The following is a 22,212-nucleotide window of genomic DNA, read 5'->3' as shown; positions in this document are numbered from 1 at the left end:
TTTCCATCATTTACTTCCTTCTTAATTTATGTATCATATATATTAGTTAGAATGTGTGTTCTATTATTATCATCATGCCGAATCATATTATTTTAAGTCATGCAATCCAAGCTAAGTAATGCTAAGCATAATTACATTTTGTTAATTAATATCTAGAATATAGTGCTATGTATCCTGATTGAAGACGAGTAACTAGTAATACGATAATCTGATTTATAATACTTAAAGAAACTACTTTGACTATTTGATACAAAATATAACCATCTAAATATTTACGTGAACAATGATAATGATTTTTACAGAAAAAAAAACACTTCATATCCTTTTATTTTTTTTATTTAATATATTACATAACTATAGTGATTCTATAATCCATTAAATGACTAAATTATCTACAAAATGAGAATAGAATGAATATATCATTAATGTGTATATTCTTTACACGAACAAGTAATAATTGGTAATTATATATGGGGTTATTAGACAATTTCATAGATGATGTTAGTGCCCAAAAAATATTTAACATATATTGATGAACTATCATCTAAATTTCAGATTTTATCAATTCTTTGCATGATTTTTTTTATTGACATGAAATTTCAAACATCTAATTGTCCTATACATTGTTTTAATTAATTTATTTTACATCGGACTATTTAATTAACTATATTTTGATACTGCCTGAATAGTTACACATTCTACATGTCAATATAAACCAATTTATATATTATAATAATTCAGATAATTTATTAGTTAAACAGTTTAATTAAATGGTTTAGCTTTCAACATTCAGATATCACTTGTGTTTTAGGCCATTTACATTGATTGAAGTATTTAGCACTTAAAATAACTCATGGACTAGTAAAATTATATATAAATTTCTTTACATAGAGCTATCGTTTTTATATTTTGTTGTATTAACATTGATAACATAAATAAAGAAAATAAACATAAATCAAGTAGCTTACATACAGAAGAAAAAAAAAATCAAAGTATCGATCTTCATGCATATGATCAAAACTCAATCCACAACATCAATCTTAGTGGTGCAAGATAACAACCTACGGAAGATGGAAGCTAAGGCAGCATACGACGCCTCCTTCGCCTTCATAACCACCGTGCACTTCCTCCTCCTCCTCCTCTTTCCACCATCTCTCTGCCGGCCGCCACCTGCACTACTCGTTGGAGACTTTTTCTGTTTCCCTCGAACCGCCGCCCTTTCTTTAACTCTTCCAATACAGTTCATGGTTCTCTCATTCAAGCTCTCTTTTCTTGAAAACGTGTAGCTTCGAAGGTAAAGCTGCCGGCATGAGATACTATCGACCAGGCGGGGGTGACCCTGGCTTTCTCCGTTCTTCCGGTGACTGTTTCTACTGACTGACCGGACGAATTCACGGTCAGAATCAGGCCATTTGTAGAGGTTAACATATGTGGCTCTAACCGGGACACGGGCATCGTCGGCAATGCATGTTGACATGCATCCGGAGGTCATGATGGTCCACGGCGAGAAGGGTTGGCCGGAATTTATTAAATGTGGGTTTAGCGATCAGCTTAGAATTGAAGAAGAAAGAGAGGATGAAAGAAGGGTGGAGTGTAGACTGTAAAGTGTGATTTTATTTCATTTTTAGCGTGGATGATGAGTGTGTGGGGATAAGCTGGCAATGATGTGGCATTATGCATGTAAATATACTATACATCAAATTTTAAAAAATAGAAATTCATAAAATAGCAATTTAGTTTTTTTTTTTTTTTTTTTTTTTTTTTTAATTTCATTCACTTTTTATGAATCGTTATATTAACACCAAGTTGTTATCTAATTGTGAGAAAAAACCGACCAAAAAATCAGGAAAAAAATTGATATTAAACAAATAATTGATGGTGTGGTTTTGTTATTTTTAAAAACTAAAGATGCACAGTGTAATTCGGTTTTGCATTTTATACTGTACCGAAAAAACTGCACCGCACCATTTAAATAGAAAGAAATCAAGAAAAATCAATTTTACTTTAGTAAGGTTGCTAATTTTCAAACCAATTTTTTTTTTACTTTTTTTTACAAATAATAAGTCATTCAAAGATAATAAACCCGTTGCTTGACAACCATAAAATCCAAGTATCCATAAATCAGAGTCAATATCATAAACATAGCGCAAAGCTCAAATCACAACTAATGTCGATGAGCATGTACACTTATATGAAGAAGTACCCGAAAACACTTAATCAACAACTGTAAGTCAAAGCTCACTAAGTTCCTCAAAATACCACATACCATAATACACATATAATGCATACAAACAAAGCCTCTCGGCTCTAGTGCAGATCCACCTAAACAAATAGTGACTAATAGCTCTAGTGCATATATAGTCATGATCAGTAACAGCTTTGGTGCATGTCAAGTCATCACAATGGTTAACGGCTCTAGTGCACGTCTAACCATGATACGATAATATGTCGACATATCAAACAATCAAACAATCAACAGGCAACAGAGCATACTAGCCTACTTCCCTAATTAACATACTACAGTACCACTACATCCTATCATATAAAGCATATATACTGTAACATATAGTATAGTGAAATATGACCAAAAGTGGCTAGAACTCCTTAAGATTCTAGACCTAAACATGAAATATGAAAAAGGATGGAACTTTGACACATAAAGAGTTCAAGAAAATATTGAGAAGGATGAACACTTCTGGATCATTGCTTCCTTGCAGTTCAACACCTTGGTCTAACTCCAAAATCACACCAAGAATCACCAACACTCTCAAGAATACATAAGGGGCTATGGTTTTTCTTTTTGGAGGAGGAGGTTAAGGAGAAGAACAAACCCTAATAGTTAGTATCTTTATATAGGGCTCAAGGACTAAGATTTAGGGTTTTGAGACCAACCTCCTTTGTGTCGTGACCATCACATGACCCTCTAGCTTCTTAAATATGTGGCTCGCATCGCAACATAAAGAAGTTGTGATGCATTCTGCCCAGAAACCTTAAAACTCAAACTTAATTTAATTCAACATAAAATCATTACAAACCCGGAAGACGGATGTTACAACTTTCAACAATAATTCCCAAAAATAATTAGTTTCAAGACCTACAAATGTATATTTGGTTACAAATAATTATCTTTTTTCATAGTTCCAGTATGTTCTAGCATTAAACATATTATTCTTAAATTATGTCCATTATGCGCTCATAATTCTTCTCTCGAGGTCCTTAACGATAAGATCAATGTATTTTATAAAATTATCCTTTTTTAGTTTTATACTATTGTAAGATTTAAAGTCATCAACTATCACAAAATTATATTTCTTTGATTAATAGATTCACTATAATATATGTATATATTTTTTCATTAATACATTTTATTGTAAATGCTCCACATAAAAAGATAATTTTATAAAATTATCTTTTTAGTTTTATACTTTTATTGCAAAGGCTCTTGAATTGATGAATCAAAAATGCTCTTGTAAGACTTTTTTTTTTATTTTTCACTATAAATAAAATTAAATGTAGTAGCATTTAGTTTTAATGGCATTTTGTTTTTATGTTACTATAGTCTACTTCTAGTGGCAATTTGCTTTTGTGCCACGATAAGTTTTAAGATACAATGTCACTTTATACCTTATGACACTAATAGCCTACTTTTAGTGGCATTAATAATTTATGACAATATTTTCATAATTATTAATGGCATAAAAAAGTAACACTAAATTTTTTATATATCATATGTTATATTTAATTTAAATTTTAATAAAATATAAAGAAAAAATTAAATCATTATAATAAATTGAATAAGAAAAAACGTGAACCGAAAAGAAAATAACTATATGTTTGAAAGAATAAAAACCATATAAGTATATGTTTGAGAGAATTATCCTAAAAATTAGAAAATCCCTCCTCTTTTGTTGCAAGCGGGAAAATGTTGTCACGTTCGGAAATTATGAGGTAAAAATTTCATTTTTAATTCAACTAAAACATTAATTATCTTTAAATCAACATTCAATATCCTTTTTCAAAATATTCAAAAGTACTTTATAAGGTAACAGTTATCATAGTACAATCTCAAAACCATCATAATGCGGAAATATGGGTGGATGCGTTGCGATCAAGTCGGACCCTTCCCTTCCGAACCGGAAGTACCTGAAACCATAACCATAAAAACCGTCAGCACAAAGCTAAGTGAGTTCCCCAAAATACCACATATCATACAAGTAATGGGCCCCGCCTAGTGAGTGTAACGGGCCTCGCACTAACCCGCATAACGGGCCCTGCCCAATAAGTATAACGGGCCTCGCCCTAACTCGGATAACGTGCCCCGCCTAACATCGGGCCCTGCCCGGAACAGATATGTCAGTCATCGGGCCCCGCCCAGTAATGGGCAATGCCCAACATACATACAATCATATAATAACATGTAAGTATCACAAATATAAATAGCATACAATACATTTATCGGGCCCCGCCCGACTTCGGGCGCTGTCCGACACAAATACAGACACATAACAGATATCATACATGCAAGAGTCACACAAACAACTAGCATCCTAATCATAATCAACCATGGGTCGGCATTGATGCCTTCGAACCGCCAAACACAATGAGGAAACTCACCTCAATCCGCTGATAACCAAATAACTATTCGGGCCGCTGAAACGGATAACGTTGCACCAGCTAACAATAAATACAATTTCAATTAATAATTAATTTGATAACCAAAAATACAAGACCCAATTTCAACTTCCTAAAGGGTAAAAGATCATTCTACCATTTTCCTTACTTGGCCCAAAACCAAGGCCAAGACCAATCTCCTAAAAGGCATACCAAGGCCCAATATGGCCTATCACCCAAATGGGTCCCAAAACCACCATGAACCTAATTCCAAGAAAGCCCTTAGCCCAACCATGGCCCAAAGTTAGAAGTCCAATAGCCCAACAAGGCCCAAAATGACATACTCGGGAGTACGCCTCGCGTACCAGAATGGTACGCCTTGCGTACTCGCAATCAAAGCACAAAGTATAAGTCCCTGATGCACAAAATCAACATTATGATGAGCGTACACTTGCGTACGCGCATCGTACTCCTCCAAGGTCCAAAAATCCAAAATAAGCTCTTAATGGTTAAGACAATGACTTCCAAACTTGGATACGCCCCTAATGAGATGTCTTAACATGTAAAGTTGGCAACTTTACTCCTTTGCATGGCTTAATGGGACCAAAACTTTAATATAATCCATAATAATCACCCAAACTCATGCATGCACCACAATAACTCATCAAGATGATATTTTTATAAACAATGGTCCTCCCAAAGGCCAAGATCCAACATTCTAAGCTCTTAAAGTACCTCATACTCACAAGGATGACTGTAAGGACCAAAATGAACCCAAAATACTCCTCAAACTAGATCTAACACCTAGAGTCATCAAGATAGAAACTTTATACCTCCAAAATGTAGATCAAGATGTAACAAGCATGGATCCAAAAGCTTCAATCAATCCCACACTTCTCCAAGAAGTTACTTCTTCTTTTATGAACACCAAAAAGCATGAAATACCACCAAAAGCTCAAAAACCACTCAAATGGGGGCTAGGCTTTCGTTTCTATGGTTTAGAAGGATGGAGGCTGAAGATAATAGGGTTTGGTGGTGAGTTAAGGAGCTTAAATAGGGTCCAAGACCCTAAATTAGGGTTTGGATTTAACTAGAGTAGTCCCGGCATACTCCTTAAAGAACCATGATCATTTTGCTTAGTACGCCCAGCGTATTCCAATGTATGCCCCGCGTACTGGCCTTCTCGCTAGTACGCCATGTGTACACTTGTGTACGCCCCGCGTGCCCAGTTAAACCCTAAAATCACCAAACTTTCGAAGGCCATAACTTCTTTGTTATAAGTCCGTTTTTGACGATCCTTATATCCACGAAAAGGTAACGAGAAGCTCTATGATTCTATTAACTCATCTTGCATTAAAACTTCCCAAACCAAAATCCAATTTCCATAAAAGGCCAAACTCACACTTTACCAATATACCCCTTGGCTCCAAAACTCAAATCGAACTCCCGGGTAATCTAAACTACATTACTCACACCCAAATGGGTCTAAATCCCTCTTTTCCAAAGGACCTAAGACTTATGATACCCGATCTTCCGATCACCGTCCCGTATTAGGAAACGATTCGAAATAGGGCATTACAAATGTTTTCCCAAAAAACAGTCAAGAATTTCCAGTTTCAATTTCATCCTTACCCTTATATTACTTATCCCAAGTCCAACCGTCTCCCACCCATGCCTTAAATCCCTAATCGCCATATCCATCAACCTGACTCCAAACTCTAAATTGTTGCCGCTCAGTCACACATTTCCGATTCAGGTAAAAAAATCCTTCATCTTCCTAGCACTCCGGTATGTTGTTGCCTTTATAGCTCGTCATCTCCTTCAAAGCTCGTTGTCGTATTGTTGGCTTAAAGTCAGTGATAGGATGTGTCGGATATACGACGCTTCCGTTCCTCCGGAATCCCTCTGATACCATCCTTTGTCGTTTATGAAGGTTAGTTCTCATCGTCTTCCTAAATCATTTGATTTACTTATTTCAAGGAATGTTAAGCTGATTTTAGAATCAACAAAGGCAAACTTAAGTTGTTATATTGATTTTAGCATTTGATTTGAATTACTTTATTGGTTATGCTTATGGGTTTGTTAAAAGTGTTGTGATCGTCTTATTTTAGCATTTGATTTACTTGTTTTGATTAATTGTTAACTTGTTAACGTGTTTAGCTGTTATTGGTTATCTCGTGTTAAGCACTTAAGTTGTTAACTAGAATGTTATTTCCTATAAAAATTTATTTTTGTTGATTGTTATTAGTGTTTCGGTTAAAAAATAACTAATTACATTCAGTCTTTTATTTGTAGGGTTTGATGAAACTAAACATCAGACAAGACAAGGGAATCCCCTTCCATACAATTCATAATACTCGTTTTATTTGTAGAAACACCAGATATGGTTAAAAGGGAAGCTATTTTGATTGTGTTTTCGCTAGATCCTTTTGATCATCATCATGCTATTTTGAATGTGTTTTCTGGTGACCGTTATCTCATCTCATTACGTCATCACCACTGTCATGAACTTTATACAAACTAAAATGCTATCATAAACATATCAATGAAATTACTATTGTTATTTCTTGCATCTAAACCCCTTCCAGTTTGTGTATTTTAACAATATTTAATGATCAATACGATGTGATTTAACTTAAATTGTTTTCATATATTTTTTTCGCAGGGGGCAATAAGATATTCAAGTAGAAGTGTCCATGGGTTGGAATTGAAGTAGAAGGGATGACCTTTACTCACTTTGTTGAGCATTTGTATGTTGTTAGGTTGATTAGTAAGCATTTGTTAGCATTTGTCAAACATTTGTCAAACATTTGTAAGAATTTTGTAAGATTTATTAATTTTTGTCAAGCATTTCTAAGCATTTGTCAAGAATCACCAAGCATTGATTGATAATCATTTTTTAGCATTTGGTAATTGATAATTTGTGACTAACTTAATATTTATTATGTACGTAATATGTATAGTTAGGAAATATGGGTTCAAGGGTTGATCCTTCAAAGAACGGGTCAGATTAACCAGCAAAGATAAATGAAGTAATTTGATAAATGGAACACGAGTTATGAGAGAAAGTAGAGTGTCTTTCAACATGTAAACATTTTCCTTTTATCTATTTTTTTTACTAAATTATGTATTTTTACTAAATATATGTTTTTTATTATTGCTAGAAAAATCTGTTTTTCTTACTAAAAATTTGCTATTTTCAGCTGAAAAACTTTTTTTTTAGATATTATTGCTATAATTCCATGTTTTAAATTCTTACGTTCTTTTATTCTCTTTCTTGTTGTCGCTTCACATGAAGAAATAGAATAGATTGACACAATGTAGGTTGAATGACATGGTGTTTGTCAAATTCAGTCATGCCTTGGACCGGATGAAAGCTTTGAAGACTGACCACACTTAGGTGTAGACATAATATTAGAATAGAGTACATGGGTGTATTATAATACAATGTATGGGAGTCTAGCTTGATATAATTAATCGAGTACAATTCTATTGACATTATCACAAGTGTGATATAGAGAGTCATCGTTGTTAGACAAGTAAAAATAAAAGTATTGATATTGTGTTTGCACCTATTATCTTAATTGTCATATTATTATTTTATATTTCATTTAAAATTAAAACAAAATGGATCTAATTTATTAATATAGCTTTTTTTTTTGTCAAAAAGTGTCATTAAAAATATGAATATAATATTTATTTTATCACTTAAATAGCGACGTAAAAATAGTGTCACTAAAACCTACAACTGATTTAATGGTATAACCGAAAAATGTCACTAAAACCCAATAAGATTACAGCGACATAATCAGAAAGTGCCAATAAATGCCTTTAGTGACACTTTTTTTGTACAGCTGATTGTCAATAGGGCCTTTAATGGTATTTTTTAATAGAATTCTTTTTATACCACTAAATATCATTTTATTTGTAACTAGTATATGATCTTAGGCTTCGCTCAAGACGTTTAAAAAAAAACACAAAAATCGGTGCATTTAAAACAACAAAAACTAAAAAAATAAAAATCAAAAGTTGATGATTTCTTGATAAGTTAGCAAAATACAAAGATCATTTATCTAATTTATGAAAAAAATGAATGATAGCAAACTAAATAAACAAGGATGCATAATAGTAAAACCCATATCAGGACCAAAAGTGCCAAGGTCAACAAAATTCATAGACCATTTATGTAAGGGAACCACAACACTTATGGACCAAAACTGCTAAAAAAGTAAACATCTGTGGTCAAAATTGAAGGAGAGAGACATCACTATTCGTAACCGTGTTGTAATTTAACTATGTATATAAATTTATACAAAAAAAACATTAATTATGAAATTTAAACACATGTAAACCTTTTAACCATATCATCTTCGACAACCTTGATAAGGTGATAAGGTATGTATGGTCTTATTAGTATAATTAATAAAATAGAGAAGATAATAGAATAAAAAAACTAATCGAAGATTAATGAATTGTAATATTTTATTATCATGTTTGGTTGATTTAAATATATAGAATAAATCATGTTAACGTATTATTTAATTTTTAATAAATATATATTAAATAAAGTAAAAGTTAATAAATAAAAATAAAAAATATCATTTCATTAAAATAAGTTTTAATTAAATATATGTAAATTATATATATAAATATTTTATTTCGTTTAAAATACATATTATATCTATTATAAATAGTTAAAAATAATTATTTTTAACATAAAAACATGCTACAAACTATATACCATGCAATTTTAAGATATAATTATAATCAAATACGTTTATTTGTATTTAAAAAACAAATATTTATTTGATATTTTGTGAAGAAATGACTAAAAACTAAGTGACTTAGACTTAAGGAGTCTAAGTGTTGAGAAAATACTGAAACAATTTTCAGAATCGTCAAGTGACAAGTAATGCGGAAAATACGAATTGTGAATCAGCCAAATTTATGATGAAAACTTTTTATTAGTTCAAAGTTAAAGATTCAAAGGTGTCTTGTATTAATATTCGTAATGATTGAATTTCAAGTGTTTGAAGTATAAAGACACTAAGTAAGAAACACTCAAATGGCTTTTTGGAATTCAGTCTAAACAGCAAATGAGCAGGAAGAATCAAAAATTGAGCAATTTTATAATGGAGCCCTAGGGGCCTCTTTATAGGCTTTGGAAAAGCTCATGACATGGGTTGACCAATCAGGTGTTGGCATGTCATTAAGACTGAGTCACCAGTTGATGCCTTACCGTACTTAACAGAGAATTGATAGAATATTCCAATTTCGTTAGTATTCCGTTAGGGTTCCATCCAAGTCTTGAGTCTTCATTTCTCTTGAACATTCTTGATCAACATTGAGGATATGATGAGCATCATGTTGCTCCATTATCTTCTAAAACGGCCAACAACTTATAGAGGTGCATTTACTTCTAGGAGTGTCATTGATCAAGAGAAGTTGCTTCTTGAATGTTCCAACGTGTCTTAATATTGAAGATGTGCAAGCATATAACATGATGTGCCATTGAGAGCTTGAATATGCGATCATTATACATGATGTGCCATGTGCAACTCTAATGAGCCATCAATGTATTCTTGATGCTCCATTGACTTGAGTTGAGCCGCCAATATTCATGTTTCTCCACATATCATCTAGATGTGCCATCTGAGATCATGATGGTACAACTTTCTTTCAGTAAGTGCTCCATGTCAACTACAAGAGCTGTAACATCTGATTCTTCAAACACTTGATCTTCCTTTACTATTTTTCCAACCTGAAATATTCTTATAATGTTTGTTAGAGAGATAAAGACAATGGCTCAACTTATTTCAAGTGACAATCGCATACAAATATTTTTTTACCAACAGTTTCCCCCTATGTGATGGTTAATGAAATAAGGGGTAGAAATAAAACAAATGTTACACTTAATGAAATTTATAAAACGAGTTATCAGTACCAAAAGAAAGTTCATCCACATGTTTAAATAAAAACAAAGAAATAACTAATGAAGACACACAATCTACACTTTATTTCTCAAGTTTAGCCCATTGACGAAAGATTAGAAACCAATTAAGTTCTTGGATAATCTTCACTCTCAATGTGTTGCTTGGATCAGTTCTCTTCAATAGATTGATGATGCCTTGGATAAATTTTGAAGAGAATAAATGATTTTAAGAAATTCTCATGAATTTCAAATGTCCTTTGGATGAAAACACAATTGCTATGCATGGCTTTTTAAGTATGATCCCTGGTTGCTCATTCTCCACATTTAGATCCAAATCCGGTTGATCAACCTCCTTATCTCCAAGTTGATATATTTACCAATCATGTCTAAAATCAATGACCATGTACAAAACATATTGTCTCAAACGATGTAGGGCATATGCATATGCTTGATTTGTGCTAGGCTTCAACCAAATACTCAATGTTCTGATGTCAGCTTGATTTATCTTTAGGAAATCAGCTTTAGAAAATGAAATTTCAGAATCATCCGATCATTTCCCTTGAAAGAAGGCATATGACGTCTTTCAAAATTTACAGATGTCAATTTTCCTTATCGAAACGATTTTGAATTTCGACCAAACTGGGAAAAATTGGTTTGATTTCTGTGTAAATAATCCTTTCTTAACCTCTTCAGTATCTATATCAGATTTAACTAGATATACTGTATTGGGCCATAGATTGAACTTTGTGCCATTTGGAGGTGCAGGAATGTCCTAATTTTCTTTACGGGGATCTGAAGGAGGTTTAAAGGAGTTTGTAGGCTTAATGAATATAACCTCTTAATATGAATATGTATTAGGATTAAAGAAGATAATCCTTTTTGGAGAGGGTGCTCTTAACTGTTTTTTTATACCATGTATTTCTTTCTTCATATGATATCTCCGTATATTTCTTTCTAAGAAACACCTCTTGTTTCTTCTTTAACTCCTTAGCTTGAAGTTGCTCTGCTAACTCAACATCTACTTTTCCTTGAGTTTCTTTAACTAGGTTCTTCTTCGATTTGAAAATGACCTTTTGTTTTCCATTGTCTTTCGGATTGATATGGGGAAGCTTTGGCTGAACAATTGGCTCTGATAAAGAAACATGTTTACTGATAGAAACACTTTTGTGTCTTGGCATATTTACTGTTGGTTCTTTAATCCCTTGCTTTCTAGTAAGTTCCTTTTCTGATTCAACCATTCGTGCTATGTTTTGTTGAGCTTTCAGTCTTGACTCAGCAACCTTTTTGTCTATTGCATCTAATCGTTCTTTTCTCCATTTCTCAGGTTTATTTGGCGAAACTGGAATTTCATGAATAATTGGAGAAGGACTTTATCTGGATTTGTCCAACTTTTCTCCCCTCTTGTTCAGGTTCCCTTTTAGTTGAACCCGATAGTCTCGCCAGAATCAAGACTAGCTTAAAACCAGATAAAGTGACTTTTTGTCGAAGCTCGTATATCTCTGAGGAGTGATATTACGTCTTGAACTCCTTAACTTCATTGACAAGTATCTAAACCGCCTTTTGAAGAGTAGAGATGTCTTCGGAGAAATCATGGATTTTCTGCATATAAGAATTGGATTTGGAAACATCTGTAATGTCAGAGCGTGGGGAATCCAATTTACATTGAACCTTTTCATTAAAGGCTTGAAACAGAGCAGTAGATGATATGTCTGAAGGCTTGGATAGATCTACAACATATTTCTCAAGAGTGGAAATGTACCGATTTTGAGAAGCGATTTGATTTTGCATACTGCCCACTTTCGATTCATATATGGAATTGAGTTGTGAGGAAGACTGTAGAAAATCATCGATTTCTGATGCATTGAACATAGAATATTTTTTATGGTCTTATGAATAAGTGGATATGGTCTCTCTATTTTCCTCATATTGCAAACAGATTGACCCTTGAGATATGAAACCATGCCATAGAAGTCTTCAATGGTTTCTGTAATTTTTGAAGTCAAGTTTTCTGTCTTTTCATTATAGAGACAGAGATTGTCTATTTTTTGTTGTAGATACCAATGAAATTCGCTCAACGATCATCTGCGCATTCAATTTAATGCGTTCAAGCTCAGGTTTGGATGAAGTTGGAAAAGTGGGAATAGGTGCTTTATCTATATCAACTTGAGTGTTTTTTGCATCTCTGGTATGTGGTTGAGGTAATAAGGTATTTGCTTCATAAATGTTAACATTATCTTGAGTCTCTTTTTGAGGGAAATGATAATAGTCATCAAGATCGATATCGAAGACTCTAGTGGACACTTTGTTGTACAGAACTATCGAAATATTGGTTGGTTCATCATCAACAATCAATCCATTACTTGGAGGTATGTCAACATCTGCATAGGAATATCCTCGTCTTGATCATCTAGCATGTTGAAAGTATGAAAAGTTGGTTGTTGGTCACCTTCTTCTTCATCATTGTTCTCTAAAAAGAAATAAACCATGGTAGCATGAGCACTTCGACTGGGTTGGTCTTACTAATTGGATAGCGGTGAATCGGGAGTTGGAGATGACAATTGGACATAGTCAGAAAGAGCTCCAAATATGAATTCAATGAAATTGAATGGCTTAGAGGTTGTACCATATTTACGAGAATGCATTTGCTCATCTAAATCTGCTCCATTGTCATCATCAGATGCGTCTTGAGTATTGACAGGAGTTGGTGGATCTGGTGACTGGTCCCAGCGTTTCCTTTTCATTTTAGGAGAAGGAGTGATTTCATACATGTATTTATGATAAGAATGGATATAAGTGATGTATGCATCCAACTTCTCTAGGATGACATCGGGACTGGTGACTGGTTGTGGAAACTCATATTCAGAGATTGCAAGAATCTTATAAGGTGTCATAGACAAGAATGTGGGTATTTGTCCATCTAGAATGCCTCTCGACGGTTGTAGAGCATTGGTAATGGTATCATGAATAATAGTGGATCACCATCAAGGATGATGAACTTTAAACTAGTTCTTTGAAGCAGGTAGATAAGTGAGAAAGTTCTCCCAAATAATAGATGTGTAGTCAACTTTGACATCATAGTAAAGACTATACATGATAGTCCAGAGATCTGTTATACCACGAGTACCTCCACCAACTGACTCGAGAAGGCACCGAGTAATAATAGAACTGAGAAAGTGCCATTGTACTGGAAGAAAAGTTTTCTTTATTCTTAAGATGTTTTGTTTTTTTATCTTTCTCAAATATGTAACCCATTTCCATGAGCATTATGAATATTTGATCAGTTGTAGGAGTGACAAATGTTGGGGTTCATTAGAGTCATTAGATAGAGCTAAACACTTTTCAAATTCTTCTTTCTATATAATTAAGGTGGTTGCTTCATATTGGAATTCAACATCAAGCTCTTTTGAACACATCTTAGGAGTTATTGTTGCAGTTGAAAGGTGTCAAAGATAAGGGACTCTGGAATCTGAGTGGTATTCACTAATGCATAAGCAAATGGACATTTTTGCAGATATTCAACGATGACTCCTATTTCTTTAGGTTGTGCCTCGGTATCAAGGAGTGTGACATAATTGGATGCAGCCATGGTGATTTTTGAAGAAGAGTTTTCTGTTGTAGCTGAAGATTCCTTTGTTGGAGATGTAGACGCCTTATATATGGGAAGATTTTGATTTTGATGTCTTAACATATGCTTTAGGAGCCATATCTTGAGTAAAAAGAAAAATATAATCCCAAAGAATGAAGGTAACAGACTCTTGAAGATGAAAATGCAAGATGTGCACTTAGTGATAATGCCCAATAATTATGGTGTGCAGAACTAAGTCAAATTCTCACAAGAGAGATATGATCAAGAATTCAAAACTAAGTGAATAACCTAGGATGATTTTAACAAAGAGCAGTGTTTATAGATAAAATATGACAGGAAAATGCTATAAGGGTTGGTTGATGTATTGTTAAATCAATGAATTACACAAGGACAAATATGCATACTTGACAATAACACGTAAGGTTCAAATATCTAGAATGATAAAATAAGATGATGCTCATGATAAATGTTGATGAATCATGTGGTGATGTTCACAAGATGATGATGATCCAACAAAAAAGAGTTATTGATGCTCCAAACAGAAATCGGTGATGTTAAGGGATAGCGCAATAAGAAGTGATGATGTGCCAAGGGTTGATGTTGCACCAAGGGAGGGAGGCGACACTTGGATTTGATCGAGTAGAATCGATAATGGATGGTGATGATGCAAGTCTTTGATGATTGAAAAAAAGAGTGGAGCAAGATTATATGGCGCAAGATCAAGGTGTTGCGCCAAGGGGGATTTCGTAGGTGGGACTTGTGCGAAAATAAAAAATATTGTGGTGCTTTGTTGGATTAGATGTCTAAGTCCATAACTAAAATTGGTATATACTTGAATTGAGAGTAACACAATCCCTTTGGGTTGCCCTCAAACCTAGGAATTGGACATGATGACTTTTGGATAGAGAGGTTAATTTATTATTTGATTAATAAAAGATGTTTATTAATATATTATGAAAATAATATATTAATTAGAAAAGGTATTATTTAATTAATAATTAATCAGAAACTAATTGGAATTAATTTTAGGATTAATTTGATTAATTAAAAGTACAAGGATTGTTTGGTTATTTATTGAAAGTTGAGGAAGGAAGGCTCTAGAATCTCATGGGATGAGGTGGAGGAAAATTCTCTAGGGTAAGCATAGAATATTTCATCCAATGCTCCCTAGATAAGGAGATTGGTCTGCTTGGTCACCAAGTAATTCAAGCTAAGGCTAATCCCTTAAACCCTAGCTTTGGCCCCAAGATTCCTCAAATATATAAACGACCCTAGTCCTTAGATTTTCGGCAAGTCATAATTTCAAAGGAGAGCAAAAATTCTACACCTCCTCTCTCCTCCTTCAAGTCATCTTCTTGCAAGCTTGGGTGTGATTCCATTAGAGGCATGACATTTATGGTGCTAGATTCCAAGAGATCTACAACAAGGTATGTAATCCTAAAACCCTTTTGTGTTTTTCAAAAATTGCCAAGGGTTTCTACGGTTTCTTATTTGATGTTCATATTTATAGGTTCAATAGTGAAAACATACATCTTTAGGTTGCATGTGAACTTAAGAGTTTTTTTTGTTTTGCATAAAACCTATCATGCTTGATTACGAGAAGGACGTTGTGCAAAAAGATTTGTTCACGAGAGAGGAGTTGTGCCAAAAGGTATTATTCTAAGGAGTGATATTGATATTTCTCCAAGATGCTTTTCGTTTGTGATAAGCCAAAAAAATTAGTGGTTGATCATGTGCCAAAAAAAATTGTAGATGAGATGTTGCTCCAAGGAATCGTGGGTGGTCTAGTGTTGCTCCAAAAAATGATGTTTTGCCAATATATCAAAGTTCCTTGAGTGTAAAGCAAGATCAGAGTATGAAACAAGAGAAGGTGTGACGCAAAAAAGGGTATGGTTGCTCAATTAGACTGCGATGTTATACCAAGAATGAGGTTGCTCACGAGGCTCGCTGATGAATGTTGTGTCAAAAGGAGAAGCCTCTTACGAGGTTGATGTTTCTCCACGGAGCCAAATTGCTCATGAGGGAGAAGCTGCTCACAAGATCAATGTTGATCCAATGGATGAAGTTGCGCATAAAGTTAAATTTGTGCCAAGGATCTTCGTGAGGGGGAGGAGTAATGCACCAAAATAGCTTTGCGAGGTTGACATGTTGCGCCAAGGTTATGCGAAAGGAAGATGTTGTGTAAAGTTGCTCCAAGATGTTCACAAAGGGGAGGGGTGTGCAAAGTTGCTCCAAGCTATGACTGTTGATAATGTTCTCCAAAAGAGAAACTTCACATGATGTTGCACCAAAGAGGACTCTGACTACAAGTTACTCCAAACGATTATGAGAGAAAATGCTATGAGAGTATGAGAAAGAAGAATGAGAAACAAGAATGAGGTATTTATAGGTTGTGGTTCCTTGGGTTTCACAAATAATAGGAGAACGAGACATAGTAGGGCTTGCATGGACCGATTGTAGACCCATAAGGCATGAATGACACCCTCGTACAAATAGGAGGATATCAATCTTGGGATACAAGTTAGAGAATGACAACATAGATATCAAGAAAGGAAAGGTGGAACATGCAAGAATGCTAACTTGAGACACTACAAACATGCATGGCACACAAGGAATGTGCATGGCTCACTTGAAACGTGTATGGCCTATTTGAAACGTGTATGGCCCACTTGAAGTACATGGCACATTAAAAACGTAGATGGCATATTTGCGATGCTCTATTTTTTAAGGTGCTCCAAGACAGTCTAATTTAGTGAAGATGCTCCAAGATGGTTCAGTGAGTGAAGTTGCTCCAAATTGGTCCAGCGAGTGAAGTTGCTCAAAATTGGTCCAAGAAGCTTTTGATCTTTTCTAACTTCACTACCTATGAGGATACTCCATGAATAACCAAACATGTTCCCTTTGAAGAGGATGCTTCGCATGGCTAAGGATGCTCCATGATCAAGTAAGTGATCTTTTCTATCTAACTTAGATGCTTTTCCTAGATTCTAAGCCATGAGATAAACAGAAAGCTTTGATATGCAACACTAAAGAATCTATCTTTCATAGTGATATGTGTGTGAATGCGGATAGAGAAATTGAGTAAGAGACACTAACGTACAACACTAGGTAATATTTATTTGAGGTGAAGTGTGTGCATGTGAAAGGAAAAATCATAAAGAAAATTAAGGCTTAGAAGCATGATGAAACTAGAAGCATTGTGGATAGAACTTTTGCTATCACTTACAGATTTATCAAGAAACTACATTATGTTTATGATCCTTCACATCACATTGTTAAGAATTTCCTTTATTGATTATGTCTGAACACATTAACATCACACAAAATAAACCATTTTGTGTAACGTCCCAAAATCGTGACTTAAATTTTTTTATTTTTAGATTAATAAATCGTGAATACACGTCTTTCCCATAAAAACCAAGGTAAATTATTTTTTAACATAGCATTGTCAATCAAAGTATTTCACAGAAAACGGAAACATGCGGTGTGTGCTCTGCAATCATCCCGAGCCCTTCCAATTGAAAACCAGAGTACATGAAACATAAACTGAAAACCGTAAGCACAAAGCTTAGTGAGTTCCCCAAAATACCGCTCAACATACAACCACAGAATATCATGAAACATACATATAGTTGCCATGCGCTCCCCCATGGTCTTTATCCGATATGTCATGGGCTCCCCCCATCGTCTTTACATGGAATGCCATGGGCTCCCCCATGGTCTAATATCCAAATGCCACGGGCTCCCCCGGGTTCTTCCATGCAAGCATCACAGAGACAACTAGCACACCACATATCACAAAAACAACTAGCATACCACATAACACATAATGGGCCGACATTGGTGCCTTCGACCTATGGATATAGTGAGGACACTCACCTCAAATGCTGAAGCTTTCTGAAAGAAATCCCTAGTTGCTGCCCTGACAACTTCCGGAGCTAACAATACCAAAAGACACCCAATTAGCAATTGGGTTCTAATTCATAAATATGGCCCAAACTATAATCTGAAAGTCCCAAAGGCCAATTAATCAACCAATGGCCCAATTTTCCAAAATGGGCCCAAACCTCTACATAGTCTTACCTTAAGGCCCAATCATTTATTCTAGTCCAAACACTTGGCATTCTGATGGTCCAATATCTCACAATCATCAAAGCCCAAATATGGCCCACTTATGGCCTAATTTCCAAATTGGGCCCAGGCCTTTCCAATGGGCCTTATGCTTAAGCCCAATAATTTCCTTAGTCCATAAACATGTTTCCAATTGGTCCATGAAGGTCTACAGCTTAGTCTAAGAAATGGCCCAACCCGAGGCCCACAAATGCAAAGTCCATTTCTATATTAGGCCACAAGGCCCAATAGGCCTAACCATATCAATCATTGGTCCAAAGATACTTTTAGGTCCAAACACCAGCAAGTCCAGGCCCAAAACCATTAGGGCCCAAAGGTCCGAAGTCCGCTAAAGCCCAAGTCTTCCTGAGAGCGTACGCCCAGCGTACCTCTTCTGTACGCTTAGCGTACTGGGCAAAAGGGCAGTACGCCCAACGTACAAACAACTCATGCACAAACTCCATTAAGTGCTTAATGGATGCAGGCTCAACACTCAAATTCTAGATCTTGGTCGATTAAATGATTCTAAGGCATAAAGTTGCTTTGCATGCTATGAAAAGTCCCAACAACTCATTCTTCCTCATTAAGACCTTTCCAAACGTCTTAACTCATGCATGAAACCATAGAAGACATCAAGATTGCATTTTTATAAAATAAACAAGTCCAAGAGTCCCAGATCTAGCCTTCCTAACCTCTAGAGTTGCCCAAACTCACAAGAGATGATTTATGGACTCACAAATGGACTCTAGAAAACCCTAACTCAACTAGCAAGGATAATAGGCAAGATACAAGCTTTTTACCTTCAAAAGCTCTCCAAGAGGCTCTAGATGCATGATCCAAAAGCTCCTTCCATGATTCAAACTTAAACACCACCTTCTTCTTCTTGAACATCCTTTAGAAAGACCACCAAACACACTTTTAAGCTCAAATCTCACACTTCCTTGCAAAACTAGGGTTTTAAGACGAAAAGAGGCTATGGAGGCTGATTAGGGTTAGGCTCCAATGACATAAGGTTGTTTAAATTGGGTACAAGACAAGAAATTAGGGTTTTACTCTGAAGGGAGTACGCCTCGCGTACCCCTTAGTACGCCTGGCGTACTCACAAACCATCCGCGACCATACAGCCTTATACGCCCCACGTTCCTCCCAGCTGCGCCTTGCGTAACTCCTTTTCCTCGGTACGCCCTGCGTACCACCATGGTACGCCCCGCGTACTAGGGTTTTCCCCCAAAACCCTAATTGTTCCGAAGGCTATAACTCACTCGATATAACCCAAATTCCGACCATTCATATATCCATAGAAAGGTATCGAGACGCTCAACACTATTATCAATTCATACTCGCCATAAGATATCGTGAACTAAAATCTACATTCCATAAAATCCCGAGCTAACAAATTACCGAAATACCCATTTGACCCAAAAACTCAAACTGAAAACCCGAGCAACCAAAATACATTAACCAACTCCAACTGGGTCCAAAACCTAATTCCTCGAGGATCCAAAGCCTGATAATACTCGGTCCTTGATCTCCATCCTAAAAACGGAACAATTCAAAACAAGATGTTACATTTTGAGCTCACCAATTATGTTTCACCGCAATGCATATATTTGTATCTAAATCCTAGTTACTTCCTAAAATCCTACTTACAATCCTCATAAATATTTCCTACTTATTATGATCAACATTCATTTTTGGTATTCCTACCACCTATGCCTTTTCATTTACCCCATTTCGTTTCAAAAGTTATTTCCAAATTACAAGTGACACGATTTAGATACAAACAAATAATTTATTATGATCAACTTTTTATCTTTTCTCATAACTTCAACTTTCACGTATAAATAAACAAACAAATAATTTATAATGTTATTTCTATTAATACTATAGTTCACAACTTTGTAAGAGATTCATTGGAGTACTCGGAATCTCAAAGGCTACTAATGGGTTCCATGACTGTCGATGAAACCCACGTAGCAGACTTCCTCCTGGTTTGATCCGCGTTAATCAACTGCAAGGTGGATAGAGTTTAAATATCCCGATGGGATTATTGGCTGAGTTTTAAAGGTCATAGATTGACTCCACTCCTGAACTGTTACTTATTTAATATATAACTAGACTCAAAATGCAGAAATTAAACAAATAATCTTGGAACTTGACTCGCTTTATTTTAACAGAAAGAACCCAAGAGATAAATCGTCACTAGAAGGATTTTTATTGGGTTTAGGTATTCACAAAGAAATACTTTTTATATCCCTCAAACTACATAAGGTCGCGTATTTGTCTCATGATTTCATTAGGACTGGAAAGCTACAAATATACTATAACACATTGGCTTAACTAAATCTTAGAGTTCGCCTCAAATTATCTCACATTACATTAGTACCTAACATATGTTATAAATTTAAGGAAAATATAACGATGATGCTTGGTAATGGTCACTAAGGAACCAATATTTGTTGTGTACTGAGCAAACCAAAGAACCACAGAGTTTGGTATTTTGGAAAATCATTAAAGTGTGGAGCAACTATCTGTAACGCTCATAGATCCGGGCTAGTCAATTTAGAGATAATAGGGGTCGAAAACGACTTTTCAACAAAAGATTATTTAGAATAAATAATCTTAACCAAGTTGTATAATACGTCTCAAGGTTTCCGTACATATAAAGAACGCCGAAATCCGAGTTATAACGAAGAAGTTATGACCCGTCGAAGTTTTACGGCAGAACCGGCCCGGCACCGGGAGACGTAAATAGTGAATTTACGATAGAGCGACTTTTAGCCTTAGCGATCCAAACGAAAGTCATAGAAAACGTTAAACCGAGAACATACAAAAAAAGTACGCCCAAATCTGACTGCGTATGAGGAAGTTATGAATTTTCTAAGATTTGGCATAGCAGTGCACGACTCGAAACTCGAATTTTAGATTGAGCGGTTTTTGTCCTACGTGACCTAAAGGAGAATTGAAGATCTCATTAATAGAAACTCAACGGTAAAAAGACAGACGAAAACGGAGTCCGTGTGTAGAAGTTATTAATTTTACGCGGACATTTAACAGTATAATCTCCTCATACTGTTAAATTTAAGATCGGTCGAGAATTAGCCGACGGAGTCAAAATGAAAGTTGTAGATCTTATTTTTACCTACGCGTGGATATAAAGAACGTCAAAAACGGAGGTCGTATGTGAAAGTTACGGATTTTAGAAGTCGGAAATGTGCTGTGCGAAAATGGATGATGTGGCACAATCTTGGCCATTGCTTTCTCCCCAAGTCTTGCCACTAGATGGTGACATGTGGCACCAAGTTCAGCCATTTTTCACCCTATAAATAGAACCTCTCTCACCCTCATTTTCTTCACACCTTTCCCATTCTTTCTTCTATTTACTCTCTCTCTAGAACCTCTCTCTAGCCCCGAAACCCCCCGAAAAGCCTAGGGAGCCTCCCTAGCACGAGGCAGAAGCCCCGGAGTGCTCGACGGCTCCGAGAAGAAGAGCTTTTCGGCTCGGGAACGCTGCTCCAAGCAAAGCCCGGTTTTCTATAAAACCCGCTGTAAGTGAGCTACGCCTACGCTATTTTTAATATATCGTTTATTTAATTATAGTAGCGTTATTAGGAACTTATAATAAGTACTTGGGCTATTATTATGGGTTATATAAGTATTGTTTAACGCTTATATAATAGTAATAATAGCTAGACTATTAATTAGTCTCGGCGAATAATAGACTAAACTCTAGTGGTAATAATACTAGGTTTCGTCGAAGGAAATTATTTTTAAAGAAGCGAAGCGCTTTCTGAGTTCGGATTCACCACCTTTTCAAGTGAGTGCATAGTTACTTTCATCTTACACATAGATATGAAGTATTTTAAATAAATTACGTGCTATGTGTGCATATTATCTGTATACTTGCTATCTATGCTGGATTAACGATTTTATACATGTTTTAAATTATTTAAACTGTATATATATATATATA

At 35.1% G+C, this 22,212-nt stretch overlaps 1 protein-coding gene across 1 annotated transcript; it reads right to left on the bottom strand.

Annotated features, from left to right (window-relative positions):
- Nucleotides 1-927: 927 nt before the first annotated feature.
- On the bottom strand, nt 928-1,603 carry LOC145116402 (uncharacterized). The gene has a single exon (XM_079052747.1). The coding sequence runs from the start codon at nt 1,490-1,492 to the stop codon at nt 1,022-1,024; it is 471 nt and encodes a 156-aa protein (XP_078908873.1). The 5' UTR covers nt 1,493-1,603; the 3' UTR covers nt 928-1,021.
- Nucleotides 1,604-22,212: the final 20,609 nt, after the last annotated feature.

The sequence above is a fragment of the Lactuca virosa genome, chromosome 5, assembly GCF_052849685.1.
Source record: "Lactuca virosa cultivar CGN04683 chromosome 5, Lactuca_virosa_CGN04683_v6, whole genome shotgun sequence".
Lineage (NCBI taxonomy): Eukaryota > Viridiplantae > Streptophyta > Magnoliopsida > Asterales > Asteraceae > Lactuca > Lactuca virosa.
Note: the sequence above shows the minus strand (reverse complement) of the source record. Positions and strands in the feature narration are given on the sequence as shown.